The following is a 21551-nucleotide window of genomic DNA, read 5'->3' as shown; positions in this document are numbered from 1 at the left end:
TATTTTGAGATGGCTGGTTAGATTTATATATAGAAAACCTTTAAATATTGCTAATAGAAATATATTTAGGGCACACATACACACATAGTCAAATCCTAATACTTGAAGAGTAAATGCTTCTGTTGATATTTCCTTTTTTCCTTTTATGGATTATTTCTCACCTTTGGACACTGACAAATAAAGATGACATTGTCTATACAAGTGCTAACTCATGTAATGGATAGATTGCAGAACTTTGCTGAAGATTAAACCATTTCCTTTTGCTTTCTTGGCTGAAAAACTGTAAATACTTCCTAATTATTATACCACCCCAGACCCTGGAACACCAATAAAGGATTGTGTGAAAAGATAAATATGAGGAAATAAATGAAATAAGAATTTCCTTTTAAATCCTAGGTCTTCAAAGTTTCCAAAATGGGCACAACCTTACATAAGAATGAAGTAGGAAAATTACTGACATTCACAATCCTTAAAAGACTGAGGTATTTGAGTGGTCAAAATAAAACTGAAGAAATATTTCGAACTACCTCGGGATAGAAAGGAAGTAACATAAAAATAATGAAATATAAATAAAAAACACAATACTCACAGTGCTCTCATCTTACATAAAGGATATTAAATATTAGAGTAGATCTGATATAATACAAGATTCAATATTAATCTGGACTTAAAATTGTTTACGTGAAGCTATCTTGCTTCAGAATGCATTTCTTCTGGATTTTATGAAACGCAGGATTTTAAAATGTTTCTCAAGAAAAAAATTAAAACAGCAACCACATAGCAATAAACAAACAAAAAGAACTTGATCATATCTATTACAACATAACAAGTAAAATTTATTGACCAAGAGAAAACAACAGAAAAGTTCAGTGTAAGCTTTTTAGGGTTAAGATATAGTCTCCAGATATAATTCTCTGTTTCTTCAAAACGTTAGCTGAGTATCATTATTTGTGGTTCCTATCTAGCAAATAACAGAATCCAAGGAAAAATACCAAGCATCCACTATCCATTTTATTGAGTGCATTCTTAACAATTTCTTTGCTTCTTATTTTCTACTCTTAGGCTTCCATTATGACTAACTCAATGAAATCTAACAGTTTGGATTTTGGCTAACATGGAATGTTTCAGTAATATTTTACTCTAGCTAATTTATTATTTTCTTCTTCATTTACTATTTTTATTCCATTTTATTTTGGTGTGTGTGGCACGGGGAGGGTGGGGAGCTGGGGAGAAAGCAATAGACTTTATCCCAAAGAAATAAAAGATTGGCCTGGAAAACAAGTATTTTGTCTGCTTAATTAAAAATTGACTATTGTGAGGATACAAGGGAAGAAGCAACATTTTAGTAAAATGGTTACTGCCATAATCCACGAGGAAGATGGTGGTAGAGAAGAAATTCGGACAGAGCCAAATACAGCAGATATTTTAGATAAATCTGGTGGGATCTGCTGACGGGGTGCATTGGAGAGTAAGAGTGAGCGCTCAAAGTGTGGCTATGAGCCCCGAGAAAGTAGGAGAATGGAGTTGCAGGTATTTACTGAGATGATGAAGCAGGGAAAACAATAGGTTATTGTTTGAATTTCTTTTATTTTTTGAGGTATGTCAAGATGGAGAGGTGATCTAGATTTGGGGTTTTTAACCTTTTAAATCGGAGAGGCTTATTATTATTCATCTAATGTGAATCCATATAGGCAATTGGATACACATCTGAAATCCAGACGAAAGGGCTAGCCTAGAGATATGACCGTCTTTAGAAGATAGACAGTATTTATAGTTACACTATTGAATGAGATGAGTAAATAAGTGAAGTTTAAGGAGCAACCTTTGGAACAATCCAATACAAAATAAGTCTTATAAATGAGGAGAAATCTGCAAACAAAATGAGGAACTACAGTTGATAATATGAGGATTGAAAGCAGGACAATATGATGTCATAGGAGCCATGTGAAGGAAGCATATCACTTTTATGAGATACAGGTTAAATAATCTTGCAAAGCTTTTCTTACAGGACCTGGCCCAATATTCAGTAGTGTCTTACTGACTGAAATGTTATTTTCAGTTGTCCCTTGATTCTGTAGTTTATGTGGTCCAATAGAGGCTTCTGGCCATTAATCCAATGTGGTAGCTGATAAGGACATTCAATGAGCAGTACTGTGTAATCCAGGTCAAAGCCAACTGATCTACCACTAAGAACAATACGTTCTTACCTGTCTGAACAGGGAATTTCACACTCAGCCTCTTATGGCTGGGACAGTTATTATCTAGTCACTGAAAGAAACTCACATACTTATTCCGCTCTCAGGTCCTGCTAACTCCAGGGCAGTTCCTGTCTGTGGAGAGGCTGGTGTTTCTGCCAGGCTAGTCACCTAAAAATAAAATACATCTGGACCTTTATCAGATATTTCGCCCCTTTGTAGCATCATGCTTAGGCAAATCCTTCTTTCAACTCTCTGATAGTATCCAAATTTCTTTCTTTATCTATGTCTTTTATAAGAGGATCAAATGACTCACTGGAAAAAGAACTGATTTAATGTTTTTGAAGGTAAAACTCAGTGCCATAAAACAAGAGTATCTTTATTTTGGGCGAGAGAAACTTGGAACTAAAAGTCAAACTATATGTTTTCTTCTCCAATTTGGGTTTTGAAGGGAAGAAAAACCACCAAAAAGGTTAATATTTATTGAAAGCTTACAATGTCCCAGATATTAGTCTATGTGCCTTGATAAACATTATTTCAATTAAACCTCTCAACATCTATTAACACTTGTATTGTTATACAGTCCTCGTTTTAGAAATGGGTACACAGAAATAATCACATAGGACAATTGGAGTCCAGTTTTAAGTCATGTTTTGTGGCTATAAATTCAAGATTTTTAACCAGAAAGTTAGACTGATTTGAATTATTATCTTGATATATTCTGAACAGAAAAGAAAAGAGTATATGTTAAACACTTTATCGACACTGTAAAAATGTATATAGAGTTTAACACCTTTTTATTTTCTTTGAGACAAAGTCTTGCTCTGTTGCCCAGGCTGGAGTACAGTGGCATGATCTCAGCTCATTGCAATGTCTGCCTCCTGGGTTCAAGCAATTCTCCTGCCTCAGCCTCCCGAGTAGCTGGGATTACAGGTGTGCACCACTGTACCTGGGTAACTTTTTGTATTTTTAGTAGAGATGGGATTTCACCATGTTGGTCAGGCTAGTCTTGAACTCCTGACCTCAGGTAATCCACCCACCTTGGCCTCCCAAAGTGTTAGGATTAGAGGCTGAGCCACTGTGCCAGGCCAGCAGATTTTATTTAAACTATAAACAGATATATAAAATAAATTTATTAATTAATAAAATAGGTAAACCTTGGGAAAATGATTATTTCCACACCAGACAGGATTATGTATTCAGAAATGGATCAGATATTAAATGTTTAATTTTACACTTTGCCATTAGGCCATGCTTTAATCTTCATTCTTTAACAGTGTCATGGACATTCTATGCTATTAGTTTCAAACTTTTGTATTACTCCGTAATGAGTGCGCGCCATATCAATTACTTGATAATTGGATTATGTTTTCTCTCTGAAGGCAACTGATCGAGAGGGAGACCCAATAACATACGCCATTGAGAATGGAGATCCTCAGAGAGTTTTTAATCTTTCAGAAACGTAAGTAAAAAATGATTTCCTACTTTAAAAAAATATACAGCAACGTACTGTTAGCAGGAGAACAGACTTACAATCAGAGGCTTTCAACTGTGTGTAGTTGTACTTCCCTTTTTGTTTTCTATGAATGTTAATGGTAGCTCGGAGGATAACTCTGAGCCCAGAAATCTTACCCAGGAGACTGTTTATTTTTAACATTTTTACTAGGTAAAATCTACTGAGGTGGAAACATTTCATTGGAAGGCATAACTGGGATTAATTCGATCCTTTTAAAGTTGTCAGTTACTAATAATGACAAGGACATTACTGCAAAGGGTTACTTAGCACTAAACCGTGTATTCAAAGGGAGTCTTGTAGGCAAGATGTGTTACAAACACATCCTTCAATTTCAGATTAGCATAGGTGTATTTAAGAAAAAAAAGCAAAATGAAATAAAATACATGTTCATGCCAAACTTCTTTGAGGTCTAGATCAGTGTCATTCTACTTATCTCTCTGAATACATCTGAGATATTGCTAATGATAACTATTGAGAAAACTGGGAGCAGACATTAAAAGGAGGCATTTAGGGCTTCAGAGAGACCATTTGCTTCACATTTACAATAGCAAGGTAGTTGTTCTGCTGTCACATGTGGCTGGTTTCTAAAGAGCTTGGCTCTCCTCTGATATTTCCTGTGTACTTATGAATAGTTTTACTTTCTGAAAGATTAGAAATGTAAACTTGGCCCAGAATTATAAAGTTAAAACTTTGACAAATGAATACATTGCCACGTCAGACTCAGGAACATGTGGGACATAATTCCAAAACAAGAGAACCATGTGTTGGTCAATTAGTCTTCTCAGAAGTACCTGAAATTTCACGTTGAATAGAATTATACAAATGTAAGTTAGTAATGCTGGGAAACTATAGACAAGGACAATATTTTCCACAGATAAGTAAACTTCTATTTGATAAATAGAAAAGCTTAACAGTTTTCATTTTTATCCCATAGCCATATAGAAATCAAAAATTAGCTACAATTTACAATCATCATTAAACAAAATAAAAATGTTAAAGAAAAGCTTTAATCAAGGCTGTGTAATATTAGCATAAACATAGACATATAAGCCACTGGGACAGACTGAAGAATCCAGAAATAACTCTAGTGTTTATGGTCAATTGATTTTCAAAAAGGGGCCAAGATAATCCAATCAGGAAAAAACTTTGTTTCAACAAATGAAACTGGGACAACGTGCAAGAGAATGAATTTGAATTTTTATCTCACATCATGCACAAAAATGAACTCAAAGTGGATCATAAACTGCAATATATAAGATAAAACTACATTCCACATAGAAGAAAATACAGAAATAAATCTTCATTATTTGGATTAGTCAGTACATTTTGAGATATGACACAAAATGCACAAAGGATTAATGATAACATTGACAAATTGGGTCTCATCAATTTTTAAAAATGTATTTCAAGGAGCACCATCCTAAAGTGAAAAACAACCTACAATGAGAGAAAATATTTTAAAATTATGTATATGGTGTGAAACATGTCTCAAGAATACATGAAGAACTGTTAAACTTAATAAAGAGAAACAATCTAATTAAAAATGGGCAAAATATTTGAATAGACGTTCCTTTAAAAAAGAATATGTGAATAGCCAACAAGCACATGGAAATATGATCATGATCACTGATCATTGGTCATTAGAGAAATGCAATTTAAAACTATAAAGAGATTTGACTTCATACATACTTTGTGTCTATAGTGAAAAAAGAAAGGCAAAAACAAGTACGACTAAGAGTGTGGAGACGTTGAAATCGGCATAAATTTATGTGGCCATGTAAAATGTGCATGTATGAGTTCCTTTTTGCACTGCTATAAAGAAATGCTTGAGATTGAGTATTTTGTAATGAAAAGAGATTGAATTGCCTCACAGTTCTGCAGGCTGTACAGGAAACATGATGCTGGCACCAGTTCTGCTTCTGGGGAAGCCTCAGGAAACTTACAGTCATGATGGAAGGCAAATCGGGGAGTCAGCGCTTCACATGGCCTGAGCAGGAGGAAGAAAGAGGGAGGGGAAGTGCCATACACTTTTAAACAAGCAGATCTCCTAACCTCTATCAAAAGAGCAGCACCAATGGGAGTGGTGCTAAACCATTCATGACAAACTGCCCCCATGAGCCAATCACCTTCCAGCAGGTCCTATCTCCTACACTGGTGACAATTCGACAGGAGATTTGGGCAAGGGCACAGATTGAAACCATATGAGTACCCTTTGGAGAATTGACCTTTTCTCCAAATGGCAAACAGAGTTACTGCATAAGTAAGCATTCTGCTCATACACAAGAGAAATGAAGACATACATAATAGTTTGCACAAAGAAAGTTCATAAAAGAAGTATTTATAATGGTACAAAAGTGGAAACAAGTCAAATATCCATCTGCAGATGAAGGAATAAACAAAATGTTGCCTATCTGTAATAATATAATATTACTCATCAATGAAATGTAATGAGGTACTGAAACATGCTACAACAGACATGAACTTTGAAGATATTATGCAAAGTGAAATGTCAGTCACAAAAAGAGTACATGTTATATTATTTCATTTGTATAAAATATTCATAATAGGCACATCTATAAGACAAAAAGTTGATCAATGATTGCCTGAAAATGAGGAGTGGGAGAGAATGGAGAGTGACTGTTAATAGATACAGTGTTGAAAATGTTCTAAAATTGATTATGGTGATGATTGAACTACTCTGTGATTATGCTAAAAACCATTGAATTGTACTCTTTCAATTGGTGGATTTTATGATATCTGAATTAAAATATTAATAAAGCTGTCAACAAAAGGAAAAGACAACGAAGAAGTTTTCACCTTCTCTGGTAAGCAGGAAGCCCAGGTCTCTTAAGAATTTGCATTCCTGTTTTTCCCTTGATGCCAAGAGATTTTTCAATTGCTGATTGTGAAATCTAATAAGCTACTGGTTTTGCCAAATAAATTATCTAAATGCACTGCTTTCCTGTATCTCTAGTGCTCCTCTCATCTCTGCATTTGGAATGAAAAAGATAATGGCTGGGTTACAGAAGTTCTTAAAGGTGTAAATTATGTCAATGCAAAATCCTTTTAGTCTAAATTGACCATGATTCTTAATGTTAAAGCTCTTAGGTCAACCTGGACAGGTATCTCCTTAAGATGCAAACTGCTTCCAGGAAAGCTAAAGCAGAACATGTCCTTGTAATGGTTGTGTGATCCCTTTTGATGATCATTCTTGATTCGGGGTCCCATACACTGGGACCATTGCCTTCTATCCTATGGTCACTTTGTTTCCACCACCTCATTGCTGTTATTCCCATTGATATTTACAGAGTAGCCTGAACCAGTAGAGATACATTTCAATGCATTTGAAATGGAGAACAGTAACTGACATTTCAACTGCCACCTTCTTTGAAACTTCTGAGATTCTTGTTCAAAAAATTTGCACCACCACTTCTCTATAACTTTCAAGGATTTGAACAATCTGGGTACTGCTATAGTTTGAATATTTGACACTCCAAACCTCATTTTGAAATTTGATCCCCCATGTTGAAGATGGAGCCTAATGGGATTTGTTTGGTCATGAAGGCAAACCACTTATGAATGGCTTGTTACCAAAAGTAATGAATGAGTTCTTGCTTTATTAGTTCCCACAACAACTGGTTGTAAAAAAAAAAGAGCTTGACATCACCCCTCTTCTCTTGCTTCCTTTCTCACCATATGATATCTGCACATGGCCTTCACCTTTGGCCATGAGTGGAAATACTCTCAGCCCCTCACCAGAAGCAGATGCTGGCAATATGCTTCTTCTACAGCCTGTAGAACTGTGAGACAAATATACTTATTTTCTTTATAAATTATCCAGCCGTAAGTATTCCTTTATAGCAACACAAATGGCCTAAGAAAGGTACACTAAAAGAATAAGCAATGTTCTACCTCATCAGATACTTCAATATGTGCAAATAATGTCTGGGTTATATTTTATATCTTAAAGCAAAATGAAAAATATTTAAATGTCTATTGTATACTTTACCACATTATTTTATGCTATAATGCAAATTATCCCAATAAGCATCATTATAATACCATTACTTTCCTTTTCTTTAATGAAATAAAAGTATGCCAAAGTTTTCTTGTATTTCTTTAAAAAAATTAGTAGTAATGAATAATCATCTTAATGTCAGTATGGGTTTACAAAGTACTGAATTATTATCATTTTAATAAATTGGCTTAGTCACACAGCCAAGAAAGAAACTGGGTCTTTAAAGAAAAGACCTTAGTTTTTTACAAATCACAAACATTGGTTATAAAAATCATTCAGTGCCATGTATTAAGTGGCCATATCTGTATGATTCTGTAATGCCCTGTTCCAGTATCTTTTCATAGTGTCTGTCTTGATAGTGGCATATGATTTAGCAAATATTCACTCAGCAGTCATCCACAAATAAGTACACATTTAAGTAAGATATATGAAAACTTCCCTTATAAATATGACGGCCTAATGTCATAGTTATTTATTAAGGGAGGTTGAGGAAATGCCATCTCTCAAGTATTTATGAGTTGTTATCTCTGAAGGATAGGATCTGTGATGCCAACACTTAAAATCAGTGCTAAACAAGATAATTTCAAAAATTATCTCCATCTCCAGTCCAAATTCTATTAAAATAATCAAAACCACAATGAGATACCATCTCACACCAGTTAGAATGACAATCATTAGAAAGTCAGGAAACAACAGGTGCTGGAGAGGATGTGGAGAAATAGGAACACTTTTACACTGTTGGTGGGATTGTAAACTAGTTCAACCATTAAGGAAAACAGTATGGCGGTTCCTCAAGGATCTGGAACTAGAAATACCATATGACCCAGCCATCCCATTACTGGGGATATACCCAAAGGATTATAAATCATGCTGCTATAAAGACACATGCACACGTATGTTCATTGCGGCACTATTCACAATACCAAAGACTTGGAATCAACCCAAATGTCCATCAGTGACAGACTGGATTAAGAAAATGTGGCACATATGACACCATGGAATACTATGCAGCCATAAAAAAGGATGAGTTCGTGTCCTTTGTAGGGACATGGATGCAGCTGGAGACCATCATTCTCAGCAAACTATTGCAAGAACAGAAAACCAAACACCGCGTGTTCTCACTCATAGGTGGGAACTGAACAATGAGATCACTTGGACTCGGGAAGGGGAACATCACACACCAGGGCCTATTATGGGGAGGGGGAGGGAGGAGCGATTGCATTGGGAGTTATACCTGATGTAAATGATGAGTTGATGGGTGCAGCACACCAACATGGCACAAGTATACATATGTAACAAACCTGCACGTTGTGCACATGTACCCTAGAACTTAAAGTATAATAATAAAAAATTTTAAAAAAAGAATAACTTCATAAAATTTTTTTTTTCTTCACTAGCATTTTAATGTTTTCTTTGGTAATTAATTTGTTTTGACATTAAATGTAATGCTCAATTATGTTTTTCATAACAGTTTGAATTTTATGATTATACTGAAGATTCATATATTAGAAAGATGATATTTATTTTATTCCCTGACAGCTCAGCTCTACTTTAAAAATGTAAACCAAATATAAATCAAACTACTCCTCACACTTCACTCTAGTAACTTAGTTCATGCCACCATCGTTTTTCCCCAAACTGCTATCAATACCCAGCTCCCTCTATAGTATGTTTTTGTTAATTGCTAATTGCTATTTAATGTGAAACACCATGTCAAACTTGAAACAACTATACATTTTAAAGTATACTCTAATCTCTCTTAATATCATTACAAAGCCTAAAACTCAGTGCCCAACAACGTAAATCTGCCAAAGGCTCAGATATTTGCAAGTGTAAATGTTCAGTCACAAGCAATAGAATTTTTAACAAAATTTTAATTAAGCAAAACCTATATATCATTAAATACGTGAGATAATCTTAGTTTATAATGATGCTGCATCAGTATTTCCTAATAAACAATGGAATTTTGAAAAACAGTTAGTTATAGAAGCAGGTTTTAAATTCAGTAGCTTGTTTTGTTTGGAAGTAGATATCCACTAGTACTTTCTATTTACATTGTTTAATTTTTTTAAGACTGAGTATTACTCTGTGACCCAGGCTAGTCTCAAACGTCTAGGCTTACGTGATCCTCCCACCTCAGTCTCCCAAGTAGCTGGGAGTACAGGTGATTATTATTATTATTATTATTTTTGAGATGGAGTCTCTTTCTGTTGCCCAGGTTGGAGGGCAGTGATGCGGTCTCAGCTTACTGCAACCTCCGCGTCCTGGGTTCAAGTGATTCTCCTCCCTCAGCCTCCCAAGTAGCTGGGACTACAGGAGTCTGCCACCACGCCCGGCTAATTTTTTGTATTTTTAGTAGAAATGAGATTTCACTTTCCCATTTGACAGAAGGGAAAACTGATGGCACAGAGCTTGCAAATAAGCTGCCCAAGGAACCTGTAATCCCAGCTGCTCAGGAGGCTGAGGCAAGAGAATCACTTGAACCCGGGAGGTGGAGGTTGCAGTGAGCCTAGATCATGCCATTGCCTTATAGCCTGGTCAACAGAGTGAGACTTCATCTCAAAAAAATTTAAAAAGTGGACATAAAAAACAAAAAGAGATGGAGTTTCACTGTGTTAGCCAGGATGCTCTCCATCTCCTGACCTTGTGATCTGCTCACCTCAGCTACCCAAAGTGCTGGAATTACAAGCATGAGCCCCCGCATCTGGCCAAATTTTCAAATTATTTTTGAACACCATTTTTATGGTTAGGCAAACCCTATTTTCTAAAAGAATTTGAGTATGCCAAGCAAAATATGTTTCAGGAACGTAGCCCAAAAGCTTGGTGATGGAAAATTCTCTGCAATATAATTTGTATAATTGAGGCAAAATTCACATAGCATAAAATTAACCATTTTAAAGTGAACAATTCAGTGGTGTTTAGGAGATTCAGAACTCATGCAACTACCAACTCTGTCTAGTTCTAAAACAGTTTCATCACTCCAAATAGAAATCTGAATCCATTTAGGAGTTACTCCCTATTCCTTATTTCCCTTAGCCCCTGGCAACCACCAATCTGTTTGCTGGCTTCAAGGTACCTACTTTGGATATTCTACACAAATGGAATCATACAAAGTGTGACTATTTGCATCTAGCTTCTTTTTTGTAGCATAATGTTTCCAAGATTCATCTGTGTTGCAACATGTGTAAGGAGGTCACTACTTTTCATGGCTACATAATATTCCATTGCATGCATATACAACAATTTGTTTACCTATTCATAAATTGACAGACATTTAAGCTGTTTTTCTACCTTTTGGTGTTACAAATACTGCTGCTGTGAACATATACATACATGTATTTAAGTACCTGTGTTCAGCTTTTTAAAGTATATACCCAAGAGATATGCTGGGGAATAGCATAATTATGTGTTTTTAACCATTTGAGGAACTGTCAAGTGTTTTCCACAGTGATTGAAGCATTTTATATTCCCATCAGAAATATATGAGGATTCCGATTTATTCACATTTTTGCCAACACTTATTTTCTTTTTTTGTTGTTGTTAGTAGTGGGGTTTGTTTCTTTTAAAAAATATAATTATCATAGTGAGTGTGAAGTGATACTTCGTTGTGGGTTTTCATTTGCATAAGATGACATATTTTCATATGCTTTTTGATTGTTTGTGTATCTTCTATATCTTCTTTGGAAAAAACATGTATTTGAGTCTTTTGCCTTTTTTTAAAATGGGATTTCTTTTTGATGTTGTTATGCAATCCCTTATATATTCTGGAAATAAGACTCTTACCCAGATATGTGATTTGTAAGTATTTTTGCCAGTTATATGTGTGTGTTTTTTTTTTTAACTTTCTCGATAATGTTCCTTGATGCACAAAAGGTTTTGTTTTGTTTTGTTTTGTTTTATTTTTTTTTATTTTGACAAAGTTCAGTATCTCTATTTTTTCCTCTGCTTCCTGTGCATCTGGTGTCATATCTAAGAACCCATGGCCAAACCCAAGATTATAAATATTTACCTCTAGTTTTTATCTAAGAGTTGTTAACAGGTTTCAATTCTTGTGTTTAGAAAAACCATTGATCCATTTTGAGTTAATAGTTGTGTATGAAGTGAAGTAGCCTAACTTAATTCTTTTACATATAGATTTCCATTTGTTCCAGTGCCACTTGTTGACAAGACTATTCTTTCTTATTGAATGGTCTTGGCATTCTTGTTGAAAATCAATTGACTGTAGATGTATGGGTGTATTTATGAATTCTCAATTATATTTATTGTTCTGTATTCCTCAGTACAGTTTTGAGTGCCTGACTTTTCCATGCAACTTTTACCCAGACTTTCCTGGCAAGTTTTTGGCACTCTATTGTATGCCTCAGGTGGTTGTGGGCTATCCCCTGCCTACAGTGTTTCTTTGGAATGCCCACTGCTTTTCTGCCTTGAGTGATTTCCAAGTTTGATGAAACAAGGATAAGTACCATGTGTCACTCCTTCATGCAGTCTCCAGACAGATTAGAATAGACCCCCACATTCTTTGTGAATAAGGATAGCTCTGCTCCCTCCAGAAACAAAGACCATGGTGTCACACTGGGAATGTTCACTGACGTTTTCAAGGCCGCTCTGAGCCAGTGAGATGGTAGGATAAAGACAAGTCAAAATGCCACAAAGTTCTTATACCAGATTTGATCTACCTTTTTTTAAAAGAAATTCTGCCTTCATCCAGTTGCTATAAACCTGTAACTGTTTTCCAGAGTTTTGTCAAATTTGCTTTTTAAGGTCCCTGCTTAATTGTGATTTTTTGATGTGATTTTTTTGATCTCTTGGAGCTGTCTTCTCCATTTCTGCTGACATCACTCCTGGGAAATGTATTTTCAATCCTATATAATTTAAGTAGCATGTTATTGATGCTTTATCAATTGAAGAAGCTTATATATTTTTAATATGTATACTTATAAGGTATATTGCATTACTAAATGTACCCCAATGTATCCTGGCCTGATAGCCTCTATCTAGCTGGTAATAAGACATTTTGTGAGCTATTTCTTGGATTTAATAAAAGGATGCACATGTATACCCACAAACTAGTATTTCAGCTATGAGTCTCAAAATGCACTGCCTGTTTTTCTCCCCTTCTGCATTGCCCAAATATACCACATAACTGCCTACAACATTGAATCATAAGGCCTGCATATTACATAAAAACTACCTCCATAATAATCACCAGATAATACACAATTATCTGTTTGTGTTTATAGTATTTTTGGAACAATATATATAGTATTAAATATTCTAAATAGTATATAGAGAGTATATATAGAGTGTGTCTGTGTGTGTGTGTGTGTATTCCAAATACTGTGTACAATTGGGAGGCGACATAGATTATTTATAAGAAACCATTTCTTGTCTCAAAGAATTCTGAACATGCTAAGGAATAATGGATCTTTTCTCTTGAAATAATCAAAAACAAGATAGATATTGTTCGTCCTGGAATGAATTAAGCAAAGTTTTTTTATGTTTTGTTTCCTGGTAGTAACAACTCAGTTACCACAGAGTTTTGGTAATTCACGTAAAAACAATATAACGTTTAGTAATTTCTAATTCTTTAATGTACAATGAGGAATTATAGAGAATAACGAAAAGAACAAATGAAAATGTACTCAATTTTCTTTCTTTCTCTTTATATACTATGGCTAGGTTCAAGATCCTGTTTTCCTTAGATACTTGTTGAATAGCCCTCACAAAGAAATACATGTATTACTTTTCTCATTTAATGTCATTTAAAATGGGAATATTGGACCATCTATAGTGGTAGGAAGCTGGTCAAACTTAGTTGAACCATGCCCTTGGAACTGATTTTCAAGTTATTTTGACAAAGCAATTTTATAAATGCAACAGGAGCAAAAAAAAAAAAAATACTGGTTTGCATGGCATGCCAATATTTCAGAAACTTTTCAAAAGCAATTCCAGCCCAATCCAACATAAAAACAAATGTGAACTGTGACCCTATTTTGAATTAATTGGCTTTGACCTTCTTGTATCAACTACCATTATGTGATATATTGTTTAAATTCCCTTCAATAAAAGCACTTACCTTTTGAAAACAACTTATCTCGAAACAATTATATTTTGGGAGGTTGATTTTTTTTTTTTTTTTTTTTTTTGAGATAGAGTCCTCATCTGTTGCCCAAGGCTGGATGGCAGTGCACGATCTCGGGCTCCACTGCAAGCCTCTGCCCTCCTGGGGTTCATGCCATTCTGCTGTCTCAGCCTCCTGAGTACTGAACTAACAGGCACTGCCACCACGCCCAGCTTGTTTTTTGTTTGTTTTGTTGTTTGTTTGTTTGTTTGTATTTTAGTAGAGATGGGTTCACTGGGTTTAGCCGTAAGTCCTCAATCCCTGACCCTCATTGATCCACCCACCTTGGCCTCAAAGTGCTGGATTAACGGGCGGTGAGCAACGGCTGGCTTGGACCTGAAAAATAAATATTTCAATGTCCATTATATTTAGAAATAAAACCTCCTACACAGGTGGAATGCTTGTTTTAGGCTCAATTAAATGTGGTAACATATCAGATGGTAAAATCTAAGAATAAATCAAATCACTAGAGAGCCCATACAAATTAGCCAAACGTTTTGAAAGACATGGGGTGAGTAAACTGTTAAATATTTGGAAACATTTAATTCCTGAACAGTGAAAAAGTTAAGGGAATAACATTAAAATTTCTAAGTGCAATAATTTTCCAGTGCCCTGTAATCTTCCATTATACATCCAGTTTAAATTAAGAAAACACTAAATTTCCAAGATAACAAAACTAAAATTGTTAGTGTAGCCCACGAAAGGGTTTTAAACAAATTAAAAATAGAACATGAATTCTAATGCAGTTTTTCTTTAAAATGTAAAATATGCAGAAGACGTCTTCTTCTGAAACAAAATATAATTTAAATTGTATAATAATAAAGTACAAAAGAACATTACAAACATAATTTCTTAATTTACAAAATTCCTATTTCTAGTTTTGTACAAAGGCCTCGGTTATTTGTAAATTAAACAAAAAGAAACCTTTTTCTATAGAGTTTCAGAGATAAATTTAGAGGGTTTTTTTGCATTTCCATAATAGACATATAATATGTTAAAAGGGGAAGGTGATATAGAGTGTGTATAAAAATCATTCCCTTGTCTCAAAGAATGTTGGAGAACTGATAAGGAAATAATGAATCCTTTTCTCTGAAATAACAAAACAGATAGATACTGTTCTTCCCTGAATATTAAGCAAGTTTTGTTGGTGTGTTCCAGAAGAGGAAATCAGTTCAGTGGTCAGTTTCATGGATACTAAGAAATTTGACAGCCTTAAAAACCATTTTGAATTTTCAGGATGAATCTTAATATTATATATCTAAAATACTCAAACTATGGTTACTGAGAGGGGAAAAAAAGCTATCAAAAGTAATTCACTATACTAAGAAGACTCTCCTTGTGACATAATATCTCTTTTTGTCTTATTTGTTTGTTTGTTTTGTCACTAGCACGGGGATTCTAACCTTAGGGAAAGCACTGGACAGGGAAAGCACTGATCGCTACATTCTGATCATCACAGCTTCAGATAGCAGGCCAGATGGGGTGAGTATGCTCCGTGGGGAATGGTTTTAAAAATAGTATTAAGGCAACTGAGAGAATCTTAAACAATTTATTACATACATGAATTAATGCTTTTCACCTGGAGCAACTTCTTATAATTACTAGAAGTGGTGCTCTTTTCTTCAACAGGCTATTTATACATGCACCTATACGCTGAATTTGTTAATGTGCTGCAACCTTTGACTTGACAGAGCAGATACTTGAGATCAGCATTCTCACCTAACTTGTAGGGAAAATGAAATCTACTTTATTCTAACAGGTATCCCATTGTGTCTGTCATTTGCACTGCACCATGAAATGTGTTCTGGCAATTTATTATGTTGGAACCTGTTTCACTTAGCATCATTTTTTTAAGGGTCAGGGAGGAAGAGTGGATTTTGTGCATAAATATCTTTAAGCTCTTAGGAAAGTGATTTGCTTGATTCCACAGGCATTTGTAAGTAGCAGTAAGAGTCCTAAGTAATTTTGGTTATCTAAATAATTTAAATGGGCTTATAATTCCAAAGAAGATAAATTCTATTTCCTCTGGACATAAAACTCACTTTTAAAAGTAAAAAAAAAAAAAAGAAAAAAAGAAAAAAAATTGTTAGACATTCTGAACTGCTTTAAAATCGCTTGTCTGTATTATTTGAACTATCTCATCCACAACCACCAGCATCCCGCTTTCTATGTATTGTAATATTACCTTTGTTAATAATTATTTTCACCATTTCTACGCCATGTGTTAGGTGATTCTTTTTTTTTTTAATCAGGTGTTTATGTGTCAACTCAGTGCTGTTGTCTAGAAAAAATTTCAAACCCATTACAGATTGATAAGCAAGGCTCACTCAATTTCAATATCAGCATAATTTCTGGTTCCTTGAAATGATTTCTTTAATCTATATAATACATTGGCTGACAGTATACAATAATGCACTCTTCGCATTTATTTTAGGAGAATTTCTGAGATTTTATTACAATAAAAAATATAAAATTGATACCTGAATAGTTTTCTCATCTTAACTAAAAGTGAGATAAATAGAAATAATTAAATTTGGTAATTGCAATCTGTCCATAGTAAGCTATTTAACATTTTTGATACATTATATAAATAAACATATATATACATATAATAAAATATACAGAACAGTTTTAGGAAACAGTGAGGATAATAGCAGGTACTAATATGATAGAAAAGTAAATAAAACCTATGGTTAATTTTTATATAGGCAATGCACCTAATTATTATTATTATTTTTTGAGATGAAATTTCACTCTTGTTGCCCAGGCTAGAGAGCAATGGAGACGTCTTGGCTCACTGCAACCTCTGCTTGCCGGGTTCAAGCGGTTCTCCTGCCTCAGCCTCCTGAGTAGCTGGGATTATAGGCAGGTGCCACCACGCCTGGCTAACTTTTGTATTTTTAGTAGAGACAGGGTTTCACCACGTTGGCCAGGCTGGTCTCGAACTCCTGACCTAAGATGATCCACCCCCCCCCCCTCCTTGGCCTCCCAAAGTGCTGGGGTTACAGGCATGAGCCGCTGCACCCAGCCTGTCCTAAATTATTATAGTATGTCTGTGTCAGATGTATATAAATAAGTCAGTGAGAGTTTCTAGAGGAAGTAATTGAAGAACTTGACTTATGATGAAAGTTTAGAGAGTAACTCAGCTAGGCAATAAGTGAGAGAAAATATTCGAAGGAGGAGAAGGAGAAATTACTTGGCATAGAGTAAGAGGTGTAATTACAGTGAAGTGAAATTAAGAAAGAGCATTCAGGTCAACCGTTAGAATAGGAAAAAAACGAAAGGATAATACATAGCTTTGAAATATGTCACATTATAGATCAGAAACTAATGGCAGTAATATTAGCTAGAACATTTTAAGTCTGTCCTTAAAATTTCTTAGACAAGGAAACAGATGGAAGGAAAATAGTCACAATCTACTAATAATACTTTTGCCTACTTAAAACCAAAATAAGTTCTGGTTAAAATTAGCAGTTTTGTTCTCTCTAGTTCATTGTTCAGTAATTTATTTGTATATTTTAATTCTCCTTGAACAGGATACTTAGCATTTCTAGGTCCTCATTCTAACATTCTTATAATCATTCAGGTTTCATTTCCCTTGAAAATTCTGATTTTTTTGTAGTCCCAGCTACTCAGGAGACTGAGGCAGGAGAATGGCATGAACTTGGGAGGTGGAGCTTGCAGTGAGCCCAGATTGAGCCACTGCACTCCAGCCTGGGCTCTGTCATATAAAAAAAAAAAAAAAAAAAAAAAAAATTCTGATTTTTTGAGTAAATTTTGTGTCATTTCTAAGTTTAATGAGAATATCGGCTGGGCGCGGTGGCTCAAGCCTGTAATGCCCAGCACCTTTGGGAGCGAGAGGCAGATCACGAGGTCAGGGGAAGATCGAGACCATCCTGGCTAAGACGGTGAAACTCGTCTCTACTAAAAACTAAAAAATACTACAAAAAACTAGCGGGCGAGGTGGCGTGGCTGTAGTCCCAGCTACGGGAGGCTGAGACGGAGAATGAGTGAACCCGGGAGGCGAGCTTGCAGTGACGAGACCACAGCACTCCAGCCTGGGTGACAGAGTCGAGACCCGTCTCAAAAAAAAAAAAAAAAAAAAAAAAAAAAAAAAAGAGAATATCATGTAGAGTATAAAGCATTTAGATTTCAAACAAAAGTTTATTCAGTTAATTTCATCATTTATATAATTTTAGGGATATACTTATATGTAGGCATACACAGTGGGATCCTGAAGAAAAGAAATGATTATATAAAAATAATATTCTCATGTCTTAATAGCACTTTTCTTATCTAAATATTTAGTAATTACAGTAAAATTAATCTTTTAAACTTAAGAATCATGTGGTTTAAAACAGATATTTGATAAACACAGACAGATGGATGGAATTTATTTAAATCAAAATGGTGACAAGCAATTTGTGTGAAACAAATTGCCAGGATGAGTTTGAAAATTTTATCATGAGAATACGCTTTTTCTACCACCTCAAAATGGGCATGACGGAGATAGGAGGTCACATTCTGTTGGTCATTGTGAGCTTATTTGTAGACAATATGGAGAAAGTTTGATTTGACTTTCCTTTTCTAAGTTTACTTTGTTAATGATAATTTAAAAATCTGTATAACTTGCATATCTCATGTAATTATTTTTTTTTTAGCTATCAGGGTACAGAAAAAACTATACTTTTTAGATTCTAATTTTTTTGAAGATTCAGACCATGGTGTCTACTTTTACCATTTATATTCAACATAGTATCAGAGGTCCTCACCAGAGCTATTAGGCAAAAAAAGAAAGAGAGAAAGAAAGAGAGAGAGAGAGAAAGATCCAATTTGAAAAGGAAGAAGTAAAGTTATCTCTGTTTAGAGGTGATATGAGTTTGCATATAGAAAACTTTAATGACTCCACACACACATGTTTCTTGTTTGCACACATGTACACAAATGTTGGAACTAAGACATTTTGCAAAGTATTAGAATAAAAAATCAGCACACAAAATCATTTGCATTTTCATAGATTGAAAATGAATGAGTTAAAACTATTAAGAAAACAATTTAATTTATAATAGCATTAAAAAGAATAAAATATTCAAGAATTAACTTAACCAGGGAGATCAAAGATTTGTATAATGAAAACTACCAAACATTTTTGAAATAAATTAAATATAACTAAATTGAAATATATCCCATGTTCATGGATGGGAAGACTTAATATTGTTAAAATGTTAATACTCTCCTAAGCAATCTACAGATTTACTGCAATTTCTATTAAAATCCCAATGATGCTATTTGTAGAAATTTTTTTTTTTTTAAATCAAACTTATTCTAAAACTTATCCTTAAAATTTCAAGGGATCCCAGATAGCCAAAAAGAAAAGTAAATAACAAAGCTGGAGAACTTGTACTTCCTGATTTCAAACTTACTACAAAGCTATAGTACTCAAAACAGAGTAGTACTAGTATAAAAACAGAAATACAGGCCAATGTAATTTAATAGAGAATCCCAAAAATAAACATTCACTTAATTGGTCAAATAATTTTTAAGATGGGTGCCATGATAATTCTACATGCAAACTAATGCAGTTGGACCCTTATCTAACATCATATGCAAAAACAAACTCAAAAGTAATTCATTACCTAAAATGAAAACGGAGTCTATAGAATTCTTAGAAGTAAACATAGGGCAAAAGCTTCATTACATTGGATTTGTCAGGGATTTATTGGCTATGACCCCAAAGACACAGACAACGACAACAAAAAATAGACAAATTGGAATAAGAAGAGCTCCAGCCTCCAGCTCCCAGTGTGAACAACACAGAAGATGGGTGATTTCTGCATTTTCAACTGGGGTGCCGGGTTCCTCTCACTGGGGCATGTCAGACAGTGGGTTCAGGACAGTGAGTGCAGCCCACCAAGTGAGAGCCAAAGCAGAGCAAGCCATTGTCTCACCTGGGAAGCTCCAGGGGGAAGGGAATTCCCTTTCCTAGCCAAGGGAAACTGAGACACACAACACCTGGAAAATCGGATCACTCCCACCCTAATACTGCACTTTACAAAGGGCCATAGCAAACGGCACACCAGGAGATTACATCCCACGCCTGACTTGGAGGGTCCCATGCCCACGGAGCCTCCCTCATTGCTAGCACAGCAGTCTGAGATCTAACTGCAAGGCAGCAGCGAGGCTGGGAGAGGGGCGCCCACCATTGCTGAGGCTTGAGTAGGTAAACAAAGTGGAAGGGAAGTCGAACTGGGTGGAGTCCACTGCAGCTCAAGGATGCCTGCCCTTCTCTGTAGACTCCACCTCTGGGGACAGAGTATAGTCAAACAAAAGGTGTCAGAAACCTCTGCAGATTTAAATGTCCCCGTCTGACAGCTTTGAAGAGAGTAGTGGTTCTCCCAGCACGGTGTATGAGATCTGAGAACGGACAGAATGCCTACTCAAGTGGGTCCCTGACCCCCGAGTAGCCTAACTGGGAGACACTCCCCCCAGGGGCAGACTGACACCTCACACCCCACACAGCCGGGTGCCCCTCTGAGACGAAGCTTCCAGAGGAACAATCAGGCAGCAACATTTACTGTTCAGCAATATTCATTCTTCTGCAGCCTCCGCGGCTGATACCCAGGCAAACATGGTCTGGAGTGAACCTCCAGCAAACTCCAAGAGACCTGCAGCTGAGGGTCCTGAATGTTAGAAAGAAAACTAACAAACAGAAAGGACATCCACACCAAAATACCATCTGTAGGTCACCATCATCAAAGACCAAAGGTAGATAAAACCACAAAGATGGGGAAAAAAAGCAGAGCAGAAAAGCCGAAAATTCTAAAAATCAGAGCACCTCTCACCCTCCAAAGGAATGCAGCTCCTCGCCAGCAATAGAATAAAGCTGGATGGAGAATGATTTTGACTAATTGAGAGAAGAAGACTTCAGATGATCAGACTTCTCAGAGCTAAAGGAGGAAGTCTGAACCCATTGAAAATAAGCTAAAATCCTTGAAAAAATATTTGATGAATGGCTAACTAGAATAACCAATGTAGAAAAGTCCTTAAATGACCTGATAGAGCTGAAAACCATGGCATGAGAACTACGTGACAAATGCACAAGCTTCAGTAATCAATTCAATCAACTGGAAGAAAGGGTATCAGTGATTGAAGATCAAATGAAGTGAGAAGAGAAGTTTAGGGAAAAAAAAAGATTAAAAAGAAAAGAACAAAGGCTCCAAGAAATATGGGATTATGTGAAAAGACCAAATCAACGTCTGACTGGTGTACCTGAAAGTGATGGGGAGAATGGAACCAAGTTGGAAAACATTCTGCAGGATATTATCCAGGAGAACTTCTGCAACCTAGCAAGGCCGGCCAACATTCAAATTCAGGAAATACAGAGAATGCCATAAAGATACTCCTCGAGAAGAGCAACTCCAAGACACATAATTGTGAGATTCACCAAAGTTGAAATGAAGGAAAAAATGTTAAGGGCAGTCAGAGAGAAAGGTCGCATTACCAGTCAGACTAACAGCGGATCTCTTGGCAGAAACTCTACAAGCCAGAGAGAGTGGAGGCCAATATTCACCATTCTTAAAGAAAAGAATTTTCAACCCAGAATTTCATATCCAGCCAAACTAAGTTCCATAAGTGAAGGAGAAATAAAATCCTTTACAGACAAGCAAGTGCTGAGAGATTTTGTCACCACCAGGCCAGACC

At 35.5% G+C, this 21551-nt stretch overlaps 1 protein-coding gene across 1 annotated transcript in view; it reads left to right on the top strand.

Moving 5' to 3' along the window:
• Positions 1–21551, top strand: part of PCDH15 (protocadherin related 15) — a 591153-nt gene that overhangs the window by 291697 nt on the left and 277905 nt on the right. Inside the window, exons 15-16 of the mRNA XM_017861934.1 lie at positions 3578–3657; positions 15239–15332. Coding sequence (XP_017717423.1) covers positions 3578–3657; positions 15239–15332 — 174 coding nt within the window. The remainder of the gene's footprint in view (positions 1–3577; positions 3658–15238; positions 15333–21551) is intronic.

The sequence above is a fragment of the Rhinopithecus bieti genome, unplaced genomic scaffold (assembly GCF_001698545.2).
Source record: "Rhinopithecus bieti isolate Rb0 unplaced genomic scaffold, ASM169854v2 scaffold_61957, whole genome shotgun sequence".
In the NCBI taxonomy this organism is placed as follows: domain Eukaryota; kingdom Metazoa; phylum Chordata; class Mammalia; order Primates; family Cercopithecidae; genus Rhinopithecus; species Rhinopithecus bieti.
Note: the sequence above shows the minus strand (reverse complement) of the source record. Positions and strands in the feature narration are given on the sequence as shown.